The sequence below is a fragment of the Pezoporus flaviventris genome, unplaced genomic scaffold (genome assembly GCF_033815535.1).
Source record: "Pezoporus flaviventris isolate CSIRO_AGI_PZ_B2104156 unplaced genomic scaffold, CSIRO_AGI_Pfla_v1 ptg000063l, whole genome shotgun sequence".
Classification (NCBI taxonomy): domain Eukaryota; kingdom Metazoa; phylum Chordata; class Aves; order Psittaciformes; family Psittacidae; genus Pezoporus; species Pezoporus flaviventris.
The window spans coordinates 3,183,273-3,197,860 of NW_026892611.1; the positions used below are offsets into that span (position 1 = coordinate 3,183,273).

General features: G+C 61.2%; 2 protein-coding genes across 13 annotated transcripts in view; both read right to left on the reverse strand.

The window, feature by feature from the left end:
- Nucleotides 1-898: 898 nt before the first annotated feature.
- CORO6 (coronin 6) lies at nucleotides 899-6,962 on the reverse strand. 5 transcript variants are annotated; one of them, XM_061470161.1, is made up of 12 exons: nucleotides 6,835-6,962; nucleotides 4,729-4,928; nucleotides 3,988-4,110; nucleotides 3,404-3,533; nucleotides 3,137-3,318; nucleotides 2,885-3,004; nucleotides 2,387-2,506; nucleotides 1,893-1,997; nucleotides 1,659-1,804; nucleotides 1,520-1,577; nucleotides 1,209-1,439; nucleotides 899-1,096 (listed from the first exon to the last, which is right to left on the reverse strand). In XM_061470161.1, exons 2-12 carry the CDS (start codon nucleotides 4,924-4,926, stop codon nucleotides 974-976), a joined length of 1,536 nt encoding a protein of 511 aa, XP_061326145.1. In that variant the 5' UTR covers nucleotides 4,927-4,928; nucleotides 6,835-6,962; the 3' UTR covers nucleotides 899-973. The 5 variants fall into 5 exon arrangements, with proteins under 5 accessions (XP_061326145.1, XP_061326144.1, XP_061326140.1 ...); XM_061470160.1 differs by lacking the exon at nucleotides 2,885-3,004 and having other exon boundaries at nucleotides 899-1,093; XM_061470156.1 differs by lacking the exon at nucleotides 2,885-3,004.
- A 4,165-nt stretch (nucleotides 6,963-11,127) lies between these two features.
- Nucleotides 11,128-14,588, reverse strand: part of SSH2 (slingshot protein phosphatase 2) — an 89,344-nt gene continuing 85,883 nt past the window's right edge. For all 8 annotated transcript variants that reach the window (XM_061470178.1, XM_061470175.1, XM_061470173.1 and 5 more), the window contains one exon: nucleotides 11,128-14,264. In XM_061470178.1, the coding sequence (XP_061326162.1) occupies nucleotides 12,324-14,264 (1,941 nt within the window). In that variant the 3' untranslated portion in view covers nucleotides 11,128-12,323. The remainder of the gene's footprint in view (nucleotides 14,265-14,588) is intronic.

The following is a 14,588-nucleotide window of genomic DNA, read 5'->3' on the forward strand; positions in this document are numbered from 1 at the left end:
CACAGCCAGTGTGGGGACCCCCACCCCGGAGCGGGGGTCCACTGGGGCAGCCAAGGGGGTGCCTGTAAAAGGCCACCCGCTGTCACCCCCCTTAACCCCCTGCTTGCATCACACCTGCCCTGCTCGGATGCCCCCCCCCCCCTTGGCAGCGCTGCACCCCCTCATCCCGGGCACTGATCCCGAAGGAAACCTTATGTCAATGGTGCTAACCCCCGGCCCCCCCTGCCCCGGGCTGCTCCTCCTTTGCACATGGGGGGCTGGGGGCAACGGGAGGGGGGGCCGGGCTCGCTCCCCTGGGACTTTTCACAGCCGGTGCCCCCCCCTCCACCCCATGCACCCCACAAGCGACATCTGGGCCAGGGCCGGGGGAGCCCGAGCAGCTCCGACCGCGGCCAACACCAATAAATGCTCTTTAATGTTTGTCTCTCTCGGCCTCTCTGTGCCTGCCCCAGGGCAGGGGGGTGCAGGCAGGACCCCCCCCCTTCAGCATGGCAGCCCCATGTCCCTGGTACCCGCCACACAGCCATGGGTGGCTGAGCCCTTTATTAAAGGGGGACCCAGGAGCAAAGAGCCGGGTGGGAGCAGCCGCCGAGGGGGCGATGGGGCAGGGGGAAGCAAAGGGGGTGATGGAGGGGGATGTAGCACCTGTACCCAAGCACATCCTGACCATGGGGGGGGTCCAACAGCTCCCTGTGCTGGGAGGATGCTGGCATCCGGCTTGCAGGTCCCTGAGGAGGGATGCTCAGCAGCCCCAGCCTGGGGGCACTGAAGTGGGACCCCCCTCGGGTGCCAGGACACCATCGGAGCAGGATGTGACTGATGCCACTGGGGGGGGGGGGGGTGTCCAGGGTCTGATCCCCTCCCTGCAGCCTCGGCTCCTGGGGAAAGAACACGGCTCTGGGCTCCTGCCCTCTGCGGGGACTCGGCTTTAATCCCCGGGGGGGCCGGGGCAGTCCTGGCCGTGGCCACCGCATTAGTCCGTGCCGTTGGTGAACTGGCCGAGTTTGTTCTCCAGGTCGGAGATGCGCTTCTCGTGCGCTTGGACCGTCTCCTTCAGGGCACGGATCTCCTCCAGCACCTCCTGCAAGGCTGGCTGCTGCTGGGGGACACACACAGGGTCACCGGGGAGCCCCTTCCAATCCCCCCCCCCACCCCACTGCAGGCAGGGGAGAGCCCTGCCGCAACGTCCCCGTCCCCAGGACACTCACAGAGACGTTGGGGTCACAACCGGAGTGGCTGCGGCGGGGGCCGGGGGGGGGTTTGTTGTCCAGGATGTTCTTCTTGACCACCTTCAGCTCCCGGTTCTTGATGGGGACGTACCCATCCCGCAGCGAGATGAGGATGGGCTCAGCATCCTTCCCGGACAGCCACTCATCCGCCTCCAGCGCCGGCTCCGGGCCCGGCGTGTCGGGATACAGGTCATCCTGGAAGAGGTCTGACTGCGGGGCGAGGCAGACTGCAATGAGACAAGATGTCCCCTCTTTACCCCCCCATCTCCCCTGGGACCCAACGGACTCACCTTGCGCGGCACCGTCATGACGATGGGCTCGCACTTGCGCTCGTGCAGCTTGAAGAACCTGCGTGGGGCAGAGGCACTCAGGGTCCAGTCACCCCTTTGTGGCCCCTCCGGGTCCCCTGAGCCTCCTCCAAGCTCTTACCTGGCGATCTCACACTTGCTGACGTCCAGCCCACGCTTGGGCATGAAGCCCATGCCCCGCTGCGGCTCCTTGCTGCTGTAGGTGTTCAGGTAGTGCACGTAGGGCGCCTCATCCGTGATCTCGAAGTACCGGATGCTGCTGTCACCCTGCGGGTGTGGGGACGGCGGTCAGCCAGTCCTGGCACCCCCACAGACATGGGTGGCATCAGGGGGTGCACCCCAGCAGGGGTTTTACCTTGCCACAGAGGTAGACGATGCTGGAGTCAGCGTCATAGAAGGGCAGCAGGACCCCGTTGCTTGTGTCCATCTCCTGCAGGGCGATCGGCTCCTCAAAGTTGTTCTGTGGGGCCGGGGCAGTGGGGGGTGAGTGGTGGTCCCCAAACCCCTGGCCGTGGTTAGTCACGCATTAGGCACAGCACTCTGCAGGGACAGGGCTTGTCCCCTACCCGGTACACAACCCCCCGGGCACACACCTTGTCATGCCCCCCACCCAGCACACCCTGCCCTGCTCCTACTCACCTGCATGACTGGGTGCACCCCAGCCTTGTGCTCCCACACCCCCCCCCCCAGCACTCCTTGTTCCCCCATCCCCAGCACAGCACAGCACACTTGGGAACTTGGCATCTTTATGAGGGGGATGCAGCAGGCACCCCACCCCGGGGCAGGGAAGGGGGCAGAGGTTTGGGGGGGGCCAAGTTCCGGGGGCAGCAGTCCATGCGGCCTCGTTACCGGGTCCCACAAGCCCAGCTCCCGCTGGCTCATTCTGGTAAAGCCCGTGGTAAAGATGTGTCCTTCCCGCGTGAAGATGGCCCGCACGGGCCTCAGCCCTTCGTGGGGGGCAAACCTCTCCTGGGGGAAGGGGGGAGAGAGTCAGCATGGAGCACGGGATGGGGGGAAAATGGGAGGGGGTCCGGATCTGTCCCCTTGAAGAGATGCTGAGTCCTGCTGCTGGGGAGTGCATGAAGCTCCTGGAGTGCATGTGCTGCTGGAGAGCATCCCTGGTACCCAGCATATCTCTGGTACCCAGCGCATCCGTGGTACCCAGTGCATCCGTGGTACCCAGTGCATCTCTGGTACTCAGTGCATCTCTGGTACTTGGAGCATCCCTGGTAGCTGGAACATCACTGGTACCCAGAGCATCCCTAACACCCGGTGCATCCCCAGCTTGGCAGAGCTCCACAGTGTCCCCAGAGCGGTGCTGGCCAGGCAGGAGCCGCTGTCTCATACCAGGTCCCAGAGGGCCAGCTGCCGCTCGCTCATCTTGCTGAAGCCGGTGGTGAAGATCTTGCCATCGGCCATGAAGATGGCGCGGATGGGGCGGACGCCGTCGTGGGGTTTGTCTTTCTCCTGCGCCGGCCGTTAGCGGGTTAAAACCAAACACAGAGACGCGCGGTGCAGGGGGTTAGTAGGGTCAGGCAGGCACTGGGGGGGGGGGGCCCGCGGCAGGCTGGTGGGGGGGGACACACTGGGGACACTCACCGCCACAACCTGCTGCTTGCGGGGGTCAATGATTCGGACCTTCTTGTCCTTGCAGGTGGTGACGAGGAGGCTGCCGTTGTGGTTCCAGCCCACGTTGTAGATGAGGTCGGTGTGCATGTCATCCAGCGCCAGCAGCATCTCCCCCGTGCCCACGTTCCACAGGATCACCAGGTTGTCGCAGCCTGTGGAGGACCAGTGGGGTAGACAACATCACCCCACAGAACCCCCTCTAAACCCCGGGGAGGTGACCTGGGGACCCCCTTTTACCTGCGCTGAGCAGCACGTTGCGGGCGATGGGATGCCACGAGATGATGCTCACCCGCTTGGAGTGTCCCTCCAGCGTCACCACCGGCTCCGTGATGTTGCGCATGGGGACGTAGTCAGGGATCTGCCACACCTTGAAGGGGGGGGGGGGACACGGACAGCGGCGTGTGGGATGATGGGGATCACCCCACGCCTGAGCACTAAGCGGCTGAGGGCCTCGGAGCCAATTAACCTCATCCTTAATCCCGGCTCAGGCTGCAGGAGGGTGGCAAGGGGACAACAGCAGCGCCTCCATCCTGGGGTGCATCCCTCGCACTTGGGGTGCTGATGGGCACAGGGAAACGGGTGCACCCCCAGTACCCCCCCCCCCCCCCCAGCTATTCCTGGGTGCTGAGTCGCCCATGCGGGTATATTTAGCACAAAGTGCTGCATCATGGAGAGAGCAGCCGCCGCCAGCGTGAACGCATGGCACCGCGGCTAAAAATAGCCCAGGGACACTTCGCAGGCAACAGGATGGGGGGGGGGCGATGCCCTGCACGGCTCCCCCTGCGCCCGACACCCCCCTCCCGCCCTGGTCTGCCCCTCACCATGACGGTGGTGTCCTCCGAGGCGCTGGCGATGACGTTGTCGTTGTGGGGGCACCAGTCGATGTCCAGCACGGGCGCCGTGTGCCCCGTCACCAGCGGGTGGTTCTTGTCCACCCGTCCCGTCTGCAAGGCCCAGGTGCCCGGGTGAGTACCCAGCAGTGTGTGTGTGGGGGGGGACGCTGCCAGGTGAACCCCCAAACCCCAGCATGGCCACAGCGTGGTGCTGTGGCACAACAGGGACATGCAGGGGGCCCAGAGCTTTGCTCCTGCCTTGAAGGGGGAAACCGAGGCATGCAGTGGGAATGGGCTCACTGAGCATGAGGCCCTTAATGGGGCATGGAGGGGATCAGTGTGACCTGGGAGAGGTTGTTTTGTGTCCTCCTTGCTGACAAGGAGAGGTTGGGGATCCCCTCCAAGCCCCTCTGCTGGGGTGGGCAGCACAGACCCCCACCCCACTGGGATGCCCCCTGCGCATCTTGTGCTCCCAGGGAATTCCGGATGGGAAGCAAGCAGCCAGGGGTTTCCTGCATCCCCTCAGGTGCCCTCGGGACATCACCCTTCATGCACGCAGAAGATCAGCCCAGGCTGTCCATTCCCCAAGCACCCATGAGAGGATGGAGATACTGGGGCAAAACTGGGCGACTCTGGGGGCACAGCAGCCCCACAAAAGCAGAGCCCATCAGCGCATCCCCCCCCAGTACATTCCATCAGGGCTCAGTCCTCAACAGTCCCCCCGCTCACCTTGGCAAGGGGCAGGACGATGAAGGCCCCCCCGCCACCGGACTCCACGATGATGGCCACAAACTTGGGGTTGACGGCGCAGAAGGAGCTGTCACACGTCACCTTGGAGACACGGATGTCCTCATACATCTGGTCGGCCTTCACCGGCTGCCCAAACACGTGCCGGAACTTGCTCTGGCGCACCACACGTCGGCTCATGGCTGGAGGGGGGGCCAGGGTCAGGCCATGACCCCCCCCCGGCACAGCAGGGAGAGGTTTTGGTGCCCTTATCCCCCTGATAAATCACCCCTATCCTGGGCACAGAGGGAAGCCTTGGGACATGGAGATGTCAGGGGATGGGGATGCAGGATGGCGCCTGATGTGGCCCTTATCCCATGCAGGGAGCGGGGACAGCCCTTGTGCAGGGGTGTGTGGGTGCTGCAAGCGCTGGGGATGAGCATCCTGTGGCCAGAGACACTCGATGGCTGGGCAGTGACATGGTCATGCCATGATGCGCTGCTGTGCCCTGTGGCTGTGCCGTGTCCCAAGACCAGCACAGGGGGTGGCACATGGGCAGCTGCAGTAGATAAATGGGGCTGAGAAGAACTGAAGGTGGACATAGAGGTGCCTCGCACCACGTCACAGCTTGTCCCCTTGTGACCCATTCTGCATCAGTGGCACAAAGATACCTGGCTTGACACAGCAAGCAGAAGGGAGGCTATGCATCCAGCATTGCTTATCCCATGCCTGCCCCGTGGGCTCCTGCATGTGTCATCCATTCTGCATCCACAGCCCATTCCCCTGGCACTGACCCTGGGCCAGGGCTGGACCTGGCCCAGCCATGCAGCCCTGTGGGCACCCCGGGGTGCAGAGGAGCCCCCTGTGCTCACCATGGCCCCAGCAGGGTTCCCATCCCAGCCGGGCACACTGCCCGCCATCACCCATCTCTCTCCCAAGCCTCTGCTGCTCCTGGGACCTACCAAAGGGTACTGAGCCCCTCAGGACCCCTGGAGCTGGGGCTCTGCAGCACCCATGAGCCACTGACTAGGGACCCTGCTGTGCTCTCTGGGGGCCTCAACCATTGTCAGGGGCTGTATCCAGCCACCAAAACTCATCCAGGAGCACCAGGCACCACTGCTGAGGGCAAGATAGGAACAGATCTCCCCCCCCATGACCAGGCCGGTGGCTTTTGGCCAGGGCACGTGCAGCACTGAGCCAAGCCACATCTGCCCAGCCCCTGGGTGTCCCCAGGGGTTCTTGTGGCCCTTCAGCATCATCCCTGGCCTGGCAGAATGGGTTGTGGGTTGGAGCCTGGCTACCAAGGGGGCTGGACACTGGCACCGCTGCTGTCAGCCCCAGGGCCCCAGACACGGTCCCCAGCCCTGGGGAGGGGAGAGTGGGCTCCATGGGGACAACCTCTGGGTACTTTGCAGCACAGTGGGAGCAGAGCTTGGGGTGTAGGGACACAAGGAGTGGGTGACAGCCTGGCTGGCTGGGCAGAGGGCATGCGGGGTGCAAGCAGGGTGCAGGCAGGGCACGGGGTGCAGGAATGGTGCAGGTGAGGAGCATATGTGTAGGCAGAGCGGAACAGGGTGCAGGCAGCGCAGAGGCTGCAGGGTGGGTGCAAGCAGAGTTGGACAGGGTGCAGGCAGAGCTGAGCGGGGTGCAGGCAGAGTTCAGGCAGGGTGCTGGCAGTGCTGAGCAGGGTGCAGACGGGATACAAGCAGGCTGCTAACGGTCTGCAGGCAGGGCGCTCGCAGGCTGCAGGCATGACAGCTGGATGGGGTGCAGGCAGGGTCGGATGGGGGGCTAGCAGCATGCAGGCGGGGTTCAGGAGGGATACAGCAAGGTGCAGACAGGGCACATGCGGGATCCAGGCAGGATCCAGGCAGGACACAGCAGGACAGCCCCGCTCCCCGCTCCCCGGCCGTGCCATTACGTTGCCACGATTGAATCCGCAGCGGCTGCTCGGGAACGACCAGAGGTCACTGTCCAAATATAGCCATCTCCTGCGGGGCGGCGGCGGGCGCCGAGGGGCCGGGGGCCGGGGTCCCTCCGCACCCCCCCTTCCCGCCCCGTGCCCGGTCCCCGCTGCCCGGTCCCCGCTGCCCGCGCCCCGGCTCCCACCTGCGCTCCGCGGCTCCTGCGCGCTGCGGGCGCTGCGCCCCGCTCGGCTCCGCCCGGCCCGGCCCGGCCCCGCTGCGCTCCCCCCCCGCACACCACGGCCCGGCCCGGCCCGGCCCGGCCCCGCTCCGCCCGGCGCGGCTGCGCTCGGCTCCGCGCAGTGCCGCTGCCGCAGAGAACAGCTGAGCCGAGCCGGGAGCCGCGGCCGCCACAGCCCCCCCGCGGCGGGCACCGGGAGGTGGGGGGGGCCCGGTCCGGCCCCGCCTGTCCCCGCACCCCGCCCGGCCCCCGGCCCGGCCCCCTTTGGCACTGAAAGCGGGGGGCCCGCACCCCCCCATCCGCCCCCCGCGCGGTGCATGGGACCCCTGCGCACTGCGCTGCAGCGGGGTGGGGATGGGGGGAAGCCTCTTTGCGCTCTGAGAGACCACGGCGGGGGGTTCACCCCCCGACACTCCGCTTCCGTCACTCCGGGGTCACTTCAGCTCAGGGCTCAAGCGGGCACAGGGCTGATGGGCATCACCGCATCCCTGCATTGGGTGCCCCCGCATCCTGCAGCCAGCCCAGTCCCACCAAAGCCATGGCCGTGGGCTGGCCCCAACCCCATGGGCTCATAACCTGCCCCCCCCCTGGAGCGAGGGGGCTGCAAGCCCATAGGGATGATGAACCCACATCAGCCCTGCATAACGGGATGGTTACAGGCACATTCAGAAACCAGATTTGGAATTTAGCAGACGCCTGCCCCGCAGGGATGCCCTAGCCCAAGGGGATTAAGGGATTGTGGGGCTCGGGGACCGGTGGGAGGGGAGCTGCGGTTCCTGGAAAGGCAGCAAAGCCCTGGACCCTACAAGGGCACCGTGTGGAGCCAGGCAAGCATTGGCTGAGCCGGGCAGGAGGGGGCTGCTGGCAAAATGGAAGGGAAAAGGTGACATCCCTGCTCGCCTGGCCAAAGGGGTGGCGGGGAGGGAGCGGGCTGCAGAGCCCCCCCTGCCTGCCCTGGCCCACCATGGCTCTGGCTCACTCTGCCCTTGGCCCCATGTTCTGTATCAACTCCAAGCCACATCCCCAGTGAGCGCAGGAAAGGGCCTGGGAAGCCCTTCCCCAGCCGGTTATTTGGTGCTTGGATGCAGCTCAGCTCCTTGGTTGGCCATGGCGGGTCTGGTCCCGAGGGCAGCTAAAACCTTGCACCTCCTTGCTTCCAAACCAGGAGCCTCCCACAGCTCCTCTGCCTGTGGCAGTGCGAGATGGGACCTGCACTGTGCCAGGTTTTACACATGTAACACCCCCCCCCCCCCCCGCAGCATCTTCCCTGGGGCTGCAGCAAGGTCTGGAAGAGCATCTTGCTTGGCAGCACAGCTCCGCAGTCCCTGCATGCATCACTTGGGACAGGATGGGTCCATCTACCCCTTCTGGCAGGGGACACGAGTGAACAACCCGGCTCTGGCTCCCCAGCCCCTGTGCTGAGAGCAGCACGGGGCCACTCATTGCCCCCCAGCCCCCCCAGAGGAGGCAGCAGGCCCACATCATCTTCAAAATAAAACTTTATTTATTCGGTAACAAGAACATTGAATCTGCACATCAGTGCACGAGTTCACATTTAAAAACAGCTGAGCACATCGGTCATAAAGTCTTTAGGGGGAAAGGGGACGATCCCAGCCACCAAGGAAGATCCAGGAGGAGCAGAGGGAAGCGCTCCCCGCTTTGCAACTCCACCACCAGGCATCCCCGGGGCGATCCCTACGCACCAGCACGGGCGCCACATCTCCATACAGGAAAATAAAAGGCACTGGCACCACCTTCTGCGCCAACAGAGATGTCTGCAGCGCGGGCGGGCTGTTAGCACCTCCTGCGCCAGGCCAGCGCCTGCCTCAGTCCCACACCAGCAAGGGTTCCGGGGGTCCCTCCCTTAGGGAGAAGCATGGGGGGGTGTGCATGGAGCTGGGACCAGATTAAGGCAGGACGCACCGTGAGGGGAGCAGGGGACCCGTGGTGGGTATGGCTTCCTCCTGCTGCTGGGCTGGGAGAGCGCTTGGAGCCAGGAGCAGGAGCAGTGCCCCGGTGCCCATTCCCTCCTCCGGCGGCCCGGAGCTGCAGGGGGTTCCCTTCGCTGGCAAAGGGACACGGAGCTAACCCCTGCCCCATCACCCCCAGAGCCCCTCCTGCCACCGCGCTGGGACCGTGCCCCCAAGGAAAGGGCTGAAAGGGGAAGAGATTTGTACAGGTCACAACTTCCCAAGCAGACCAGGCACACACACATATACACACACACACACACGCACACAGCATCGAGTGCAACAGAACAGTGTACAAACCACGTTCACACACACGCTATCCGCTTGTGCAAGGCTCACACGTTACAGTACAGCCGGGGCGGGCGAGGGGAGGCGATGGCTGAGATATTGTACAGGAGTCAATGTAAACAACGCAGCATCCTCCGAGAGGGCTTTGCAAGACCAAAAGAACAGTTGCTTTGTACAAAAATGCCCTTAAAACAACACCTTTCTCCTCAAACCCCTCCATCAGCGAGCCTTGAGCTCCCCATGGTGCTTGGTGGGGCACAAGAAGCACTCCAAGGAAGCAGGAGCGAACCACCATCCATCCGTGAGCCATCAGCGTGGAGAAGGGACAACTGTCCCCACACAGAAACCTCTGATGCCAGGCCCTTGGTGGCTTTGTTGCCCAGAGGCTGGAGAGCTGCATGGGACGTGTCCCTCCAACCCCTTTCCCTTTCTGCCATCCAGCTGAGCCTCCAGCCCCCCAAAACCTTCACAGCTTTGCAATGGAACCACCTTCCCCAACTCCCTCTTCCCAGATTAAAACCACAGCGATGCTGGGACAGAGCTGAGGACAAGGGGACAGCACCACAGCTCCCTGCAGGGGCCTGTGCCCCTTGGCTGCTCTCCCCAGCTTAAAGCACCTGGACAGCAGCAGAGTAGGGGCAGGAAGCAGCATTTCTGGTCTGCATAGAAGAGCCTTTCTATAGGGAATTTCTCCTGGGATGGTGCTGGGCAAAGAAACCAGATCCCCTTCCTCCTCCTCCCTTCTCAAGGGAGCAAATGACACACAGAACTTTCCCCTCCGAAGCAGATCCTTGTCTCCAGGACATGCAACCAGCCAAGCACGCTGCTCCCTCCAACGCAGGGCAGGCCTGGTGGCAGCCTGTCCCTTGCAAGGAGCAGGCAGACGTGTCCTTGGGGTTGGGAATGGTGGGCAGTGGGGTCTGGTGAGGTTTGTGGGGGAGGCAAGGCCTGGAACTGTCCTTCACAAGATGACATGAGCCACTTGGCCTTTCCTTTTGCCCAGCTCCGTAGCCAGCTGGAGCTGGCCAGGAGAAGCCAAATGTCTTTCCATGTCCCAAAGAAGTATCTGGCCTCCTGGGCCAGCGACTTGGGTGGCTCCTAGTGACCGAAATGGCCTGCAATGACGTGCTACGTGACCCAGGCTGGGCTACTTCGGGCTGTGCTCCAGCCTGCAGCTATCATGGGTGACAGAGCCCAAGCTCCTTGGAAAAGAGGGATGAAGCACATGCTGCTGCTGGAGGGGACACACAGTCCCATGCTGTGGGAATGTGGGACAACCCCTGGGAGCGACAGGGGGGCAGAGAGGTGGGATCCTCACCTCTGGGGTTATGGACACCCCTTCCCCAGGGGAGACACATGCTGCTTCCCAATACTCCACAGCGCTCTGGTGAGGTCTATTCCTCTCCAGCTCAAGCTGAGTTTGTCCCATCAGAGCCTGCAGCATCAGCACCGCTTTCTAGGCACAGCCTTTGCTGCTCCTCCCACAGCGTGCCCTCTCCATGCAGGGCTTTCAACAGCTGGAGCCATTCTGCAGCTTCTCTCTGCTTTGCTCCTCCTCAGGGGGCAGGATCTGGGCTAGGGCCAAGCACCAGCTCACTCACAATCTCCTGCCACAGCCCTTCCATGGGACTGGAAAGCTCTGGATCCTGTCTGCAAGCATCTTCCTACAGCACACATACAAGTCGCTGGTATGCATGGCTGGAAATGAGGAGCTTTGATTTAACCCAACTGCTTGGGAACTATTAAATCATGTGCTGGAGGCTGGAGCAGACCCTTCAAACACGGGTTCTCCAGGGAAGCAAGAACCTGCAGAATGGCTCAGAGCAGCCCACGGCTTTCCACATCCAACTGGCCCGTCTGAAACCCAGCTTCCAGCAGGAGGGAAAGGGGCAGATGCACTGGGGGTGATGGGGGCTCACAAGGACTGGAGGAGAAGGGACACGTTTGGCAAAGGCTGGCATGGAGGCTCACTTCTGGAAAGGGGAGACAGGTTCCAATGTCAAACCCACTCCCGTTTCTGGGCAGATTACAATGAACAGCACTGAGTTTGAGTAAGATGGGTTTGATTTCCAGTTTACAGAATGCAGTCTTGCCCTTTTTAAAAAACAGAAAACCACATGGAAATGACAAAAAAAAAAATCTCTATAAATACCATATATACAATTTAGGCAAAAAAAAAAAAAATAAAGGAAAAAGAATCCAGAAAAGCTCATCCCTCCAAGTGTTGGGAGTGACAGCAGAGAGGACAAAGCTTTGCATTCAGTAGGGGCAACGCATCATGTAACAATAGGTTTGGGAGTGCCCAGAAGTGCCCGTGAGCAGAAGGGAGAGGAAAACTCAGGCAGCATGAGGAGACAAGAATGAGGCAGAGGGGAGGCAGCAGGAGAGCAGAGGACAGATGATATGGCCATGAACTTGGAAGGCCCACAGCAGTATTCAAGTAATGGGAGGGTTTAAACCCTAACGAGGTGTTTGTTTTAAAAGAACACTCTGGCTTTGGGGGGGTCTCCTCCTCTCACACAATGGTTTGGGGCAGTTGAGAGCTTGGAGGTCATGGAGGAGCTCTGCATGACCTGCACCAGGAAGTGAGCACTGATCTGATCTCTGGGGTTTTTGGAGCCCATCCGTCAGGATTTACCCACATGCTCCTTTGAGGATGCAGCAGCTGAACCGAGCCCAGGGGGGGTGTCCTGTAGCAGCTTTGTGAGTGATCTGCCAGCATCGTGGAGTTCCAGTTTGCAGAAGTAAAAGAAAGGCCAAACAAAGGGACCTTGGCACAAGCCTTCACATTTATGGGGGCTGTGACCCCAACAACTGCCCAGCACCATTTCAAAGCACGGGGAAAATTCAAGTGAGGAGTTCGGATGTGGTTCTAAGCACAACCCCACCTTGCCGAAGCAAGCCAACATGCACCTTCACGTGACAGAAGTGTTCTTTTAAAACAAAGCACAAACAAAAAGAACATTTGAGGTTATCCGAGTTAAAAAAAAAACAACTTAAAAAACCCAAACAGTCCTGCAGTCAGAGTCACACACAGAAGAACCAACCCACACCTACATGCGCCAGAAACAGTAAAATGACAATATATATATATAAAATTAACCAATAAAGTGCATGTTCCTTATATTACACCTGCCCCTTGGGTGAACGCAACGCCACGGGTTGTGTGGAGGAACCCCAGCCGAGGGCTCCGGATCACATTGTGTTGTAGAGGGGATTGGTTGTCCGCTTTTTATCATTGGTCTTTTTGAGCCTCCTCAGAGGGTGAGTTCTCCCGTGCTGCTGCCGTGGCGCGACAGCCAGGCCTCGAGCTGGGGACAAGGAGTCCAGGACGTGCGCCTGGAGCAGCGGAGGACCCTCCTCGGAGCTAGTCCACGTTGGATCCGTGCTGGAAAACAAGCCCTGCTGGCTGGAGCCGCACTCTTTGGCGTACTGAGCTAGCGGCCTCTCCACAGGCTTGCTCTGGGCAATGCACTCGGTTGTTCTGAGCTGTTCCACAAAATGCTTAGCGGGCTCCGGGGAGGAAAGGCGATGCTTTCCACATGAATCCCTCTCCAACCTCCCCCCGCGAAAGCCTCGACCCAGGGCAACGCAGGTGAGAAGCACCGGGTTGGCATCGGAAGAGGCCGACTCCCTCTCGGACAAGTCATCCTTGGAGAGGTCCAGGCAGTCCAGTTTGGCCAAGGACGCCGAGCGTTTCATGTGGGATGGCGTGGTGAGCCCCGCGTGCCGGATCCGAGCCTCTATCTCCTTCGCTCGCTGCTTGACCAGCCCAGGGCTGTTGCTGCACTCCTCCACGCTGCAGCTGCTGGAGCTGTGCGAGAGGCCGTAACACAGGAAGGAGATGTCCAGAAGGTCCATGTTTTCATCACGTTGACTGGTGAAGTCCTCACCGCTCAGCTGCCTCGAGGTGCTGGCACCCCCCCTACACCGAGGTCTGTCCCTGAATGGGAGAGCTGCATCGCCCTCCGTGCCACACGGCGTGACCGGCTCGTCATCAGTACCCGTGCTCTGCTCAGTGACACCTTCCAGGTGAATTACACAGGGGTGAGAAGAGTGATCTGGGCTGGCTGAAGGTGTAGAGGTCACCTGGGCAGAGGGAGAAGCAGCACCGAGGTGAGCAGACAACCCACCACCATCCTCACTGGGGCTGCCCACAGTGCAGGTGACCTGCTTGTGTACCGCGTGCTCCAGTGAGAGGTTTACCAGCGTCGGAGCTCGGGGACAGGTTGAGCACAAGGAAGGGTTCAAGTTTTCATCTAAAGAGGGGATGGCTGTGACCAGCCCGCCCTGCTCACAGCTTGCATTGGGGCGCTCTGCAGACTTGACCATGGGAGCGTATTCGATGATTTCAATTCTCTTTGGGAGGAGGGAGGGCAGGGCTGGCTCCTCCATCCCATCGAATGAAACCACTGTCCTGCGCTGCTGTGCCATTCCCTCCTGCCCCGGGCTGGGCTCTGCAGGCAGAGACTCCTGTGCAGGCAGGTGCCTGCCCACAGGCAGCTCTGCTCCAGGAGGCAGAGGCAGCTCCTCATTGCCTGGAGCCCGTCCTTTGTCACCCTCCGGAGCCAGCTCCAGGGGTGGCTCCTCGCTCTTTCCCCGCAGCAGGAGCTCAGCAGCAGGAGAGTCGTTCCTGGAGTTCTTGCGGGTGGGTAAGATGCAGACTGGGGATGTGTGCTGGTGCTCCTGCTCCTGCCTCAAGCGCTCTTCAAACTCCAGGGTGGCTCGTCGGACAGAGCCAGGGCACCACTTGGGCTCAGGGTTCATGGAGCTGCGAGGCTCCTGCTGCTCCCCTCCAGAGCTGCTTTCCTCCAGGTCTAGTTTACCAGAAGATGGCTGCAGGGAGGGGGCAGCTTCTTGCTCAGCTTGCACAGGGTCCTTCTCCTTTTCCTGGTGTCCAGAACAGGTTCCTTCACTCTGTTCCACCCTTTCTGATGCCCAAATCGCCTCCACTGGCAGGTCATGCACCGTGTTCCTCTTTGGTGTCTGGCTGAGGTTGGCTGAACCTTCTTTCTGCTGGGCAGGTCCTGCTCCCTGGTTGATTGACTCGATCTCTGTGATGATCTCCTTCACAGAAATGGCATTTTCCGAGTGGGATCTGGTGAGATGGCCTGTGCTGGGCAGCTCGGGCACCTCCTGCAACACAAACAGTACAATTACAAAGTGGATCAGCTGTGCTGACACACAGCAAATGGCAGCAGCTTAAAGGAAATGGGGGTGCACGTTCCCAAAGGAACAAGAAGTGCATGTGCTAGTGTGCGGGGATAGATTACAAGTGCCATGATGACTAATGAAGCATTATTGTCTCTGGGGCCTGCATTCAAGATATTCCAGGCTGGATTTTCACCTAGATTGAGATTCAAGGTCTTCTTGTTTAATTGCCCCGAATTCCAGGGGAATTTAGCCTTTTTTTTTTAATAAATAAAAATCCACTTAACAAAATAAAACTATTCCTAATGC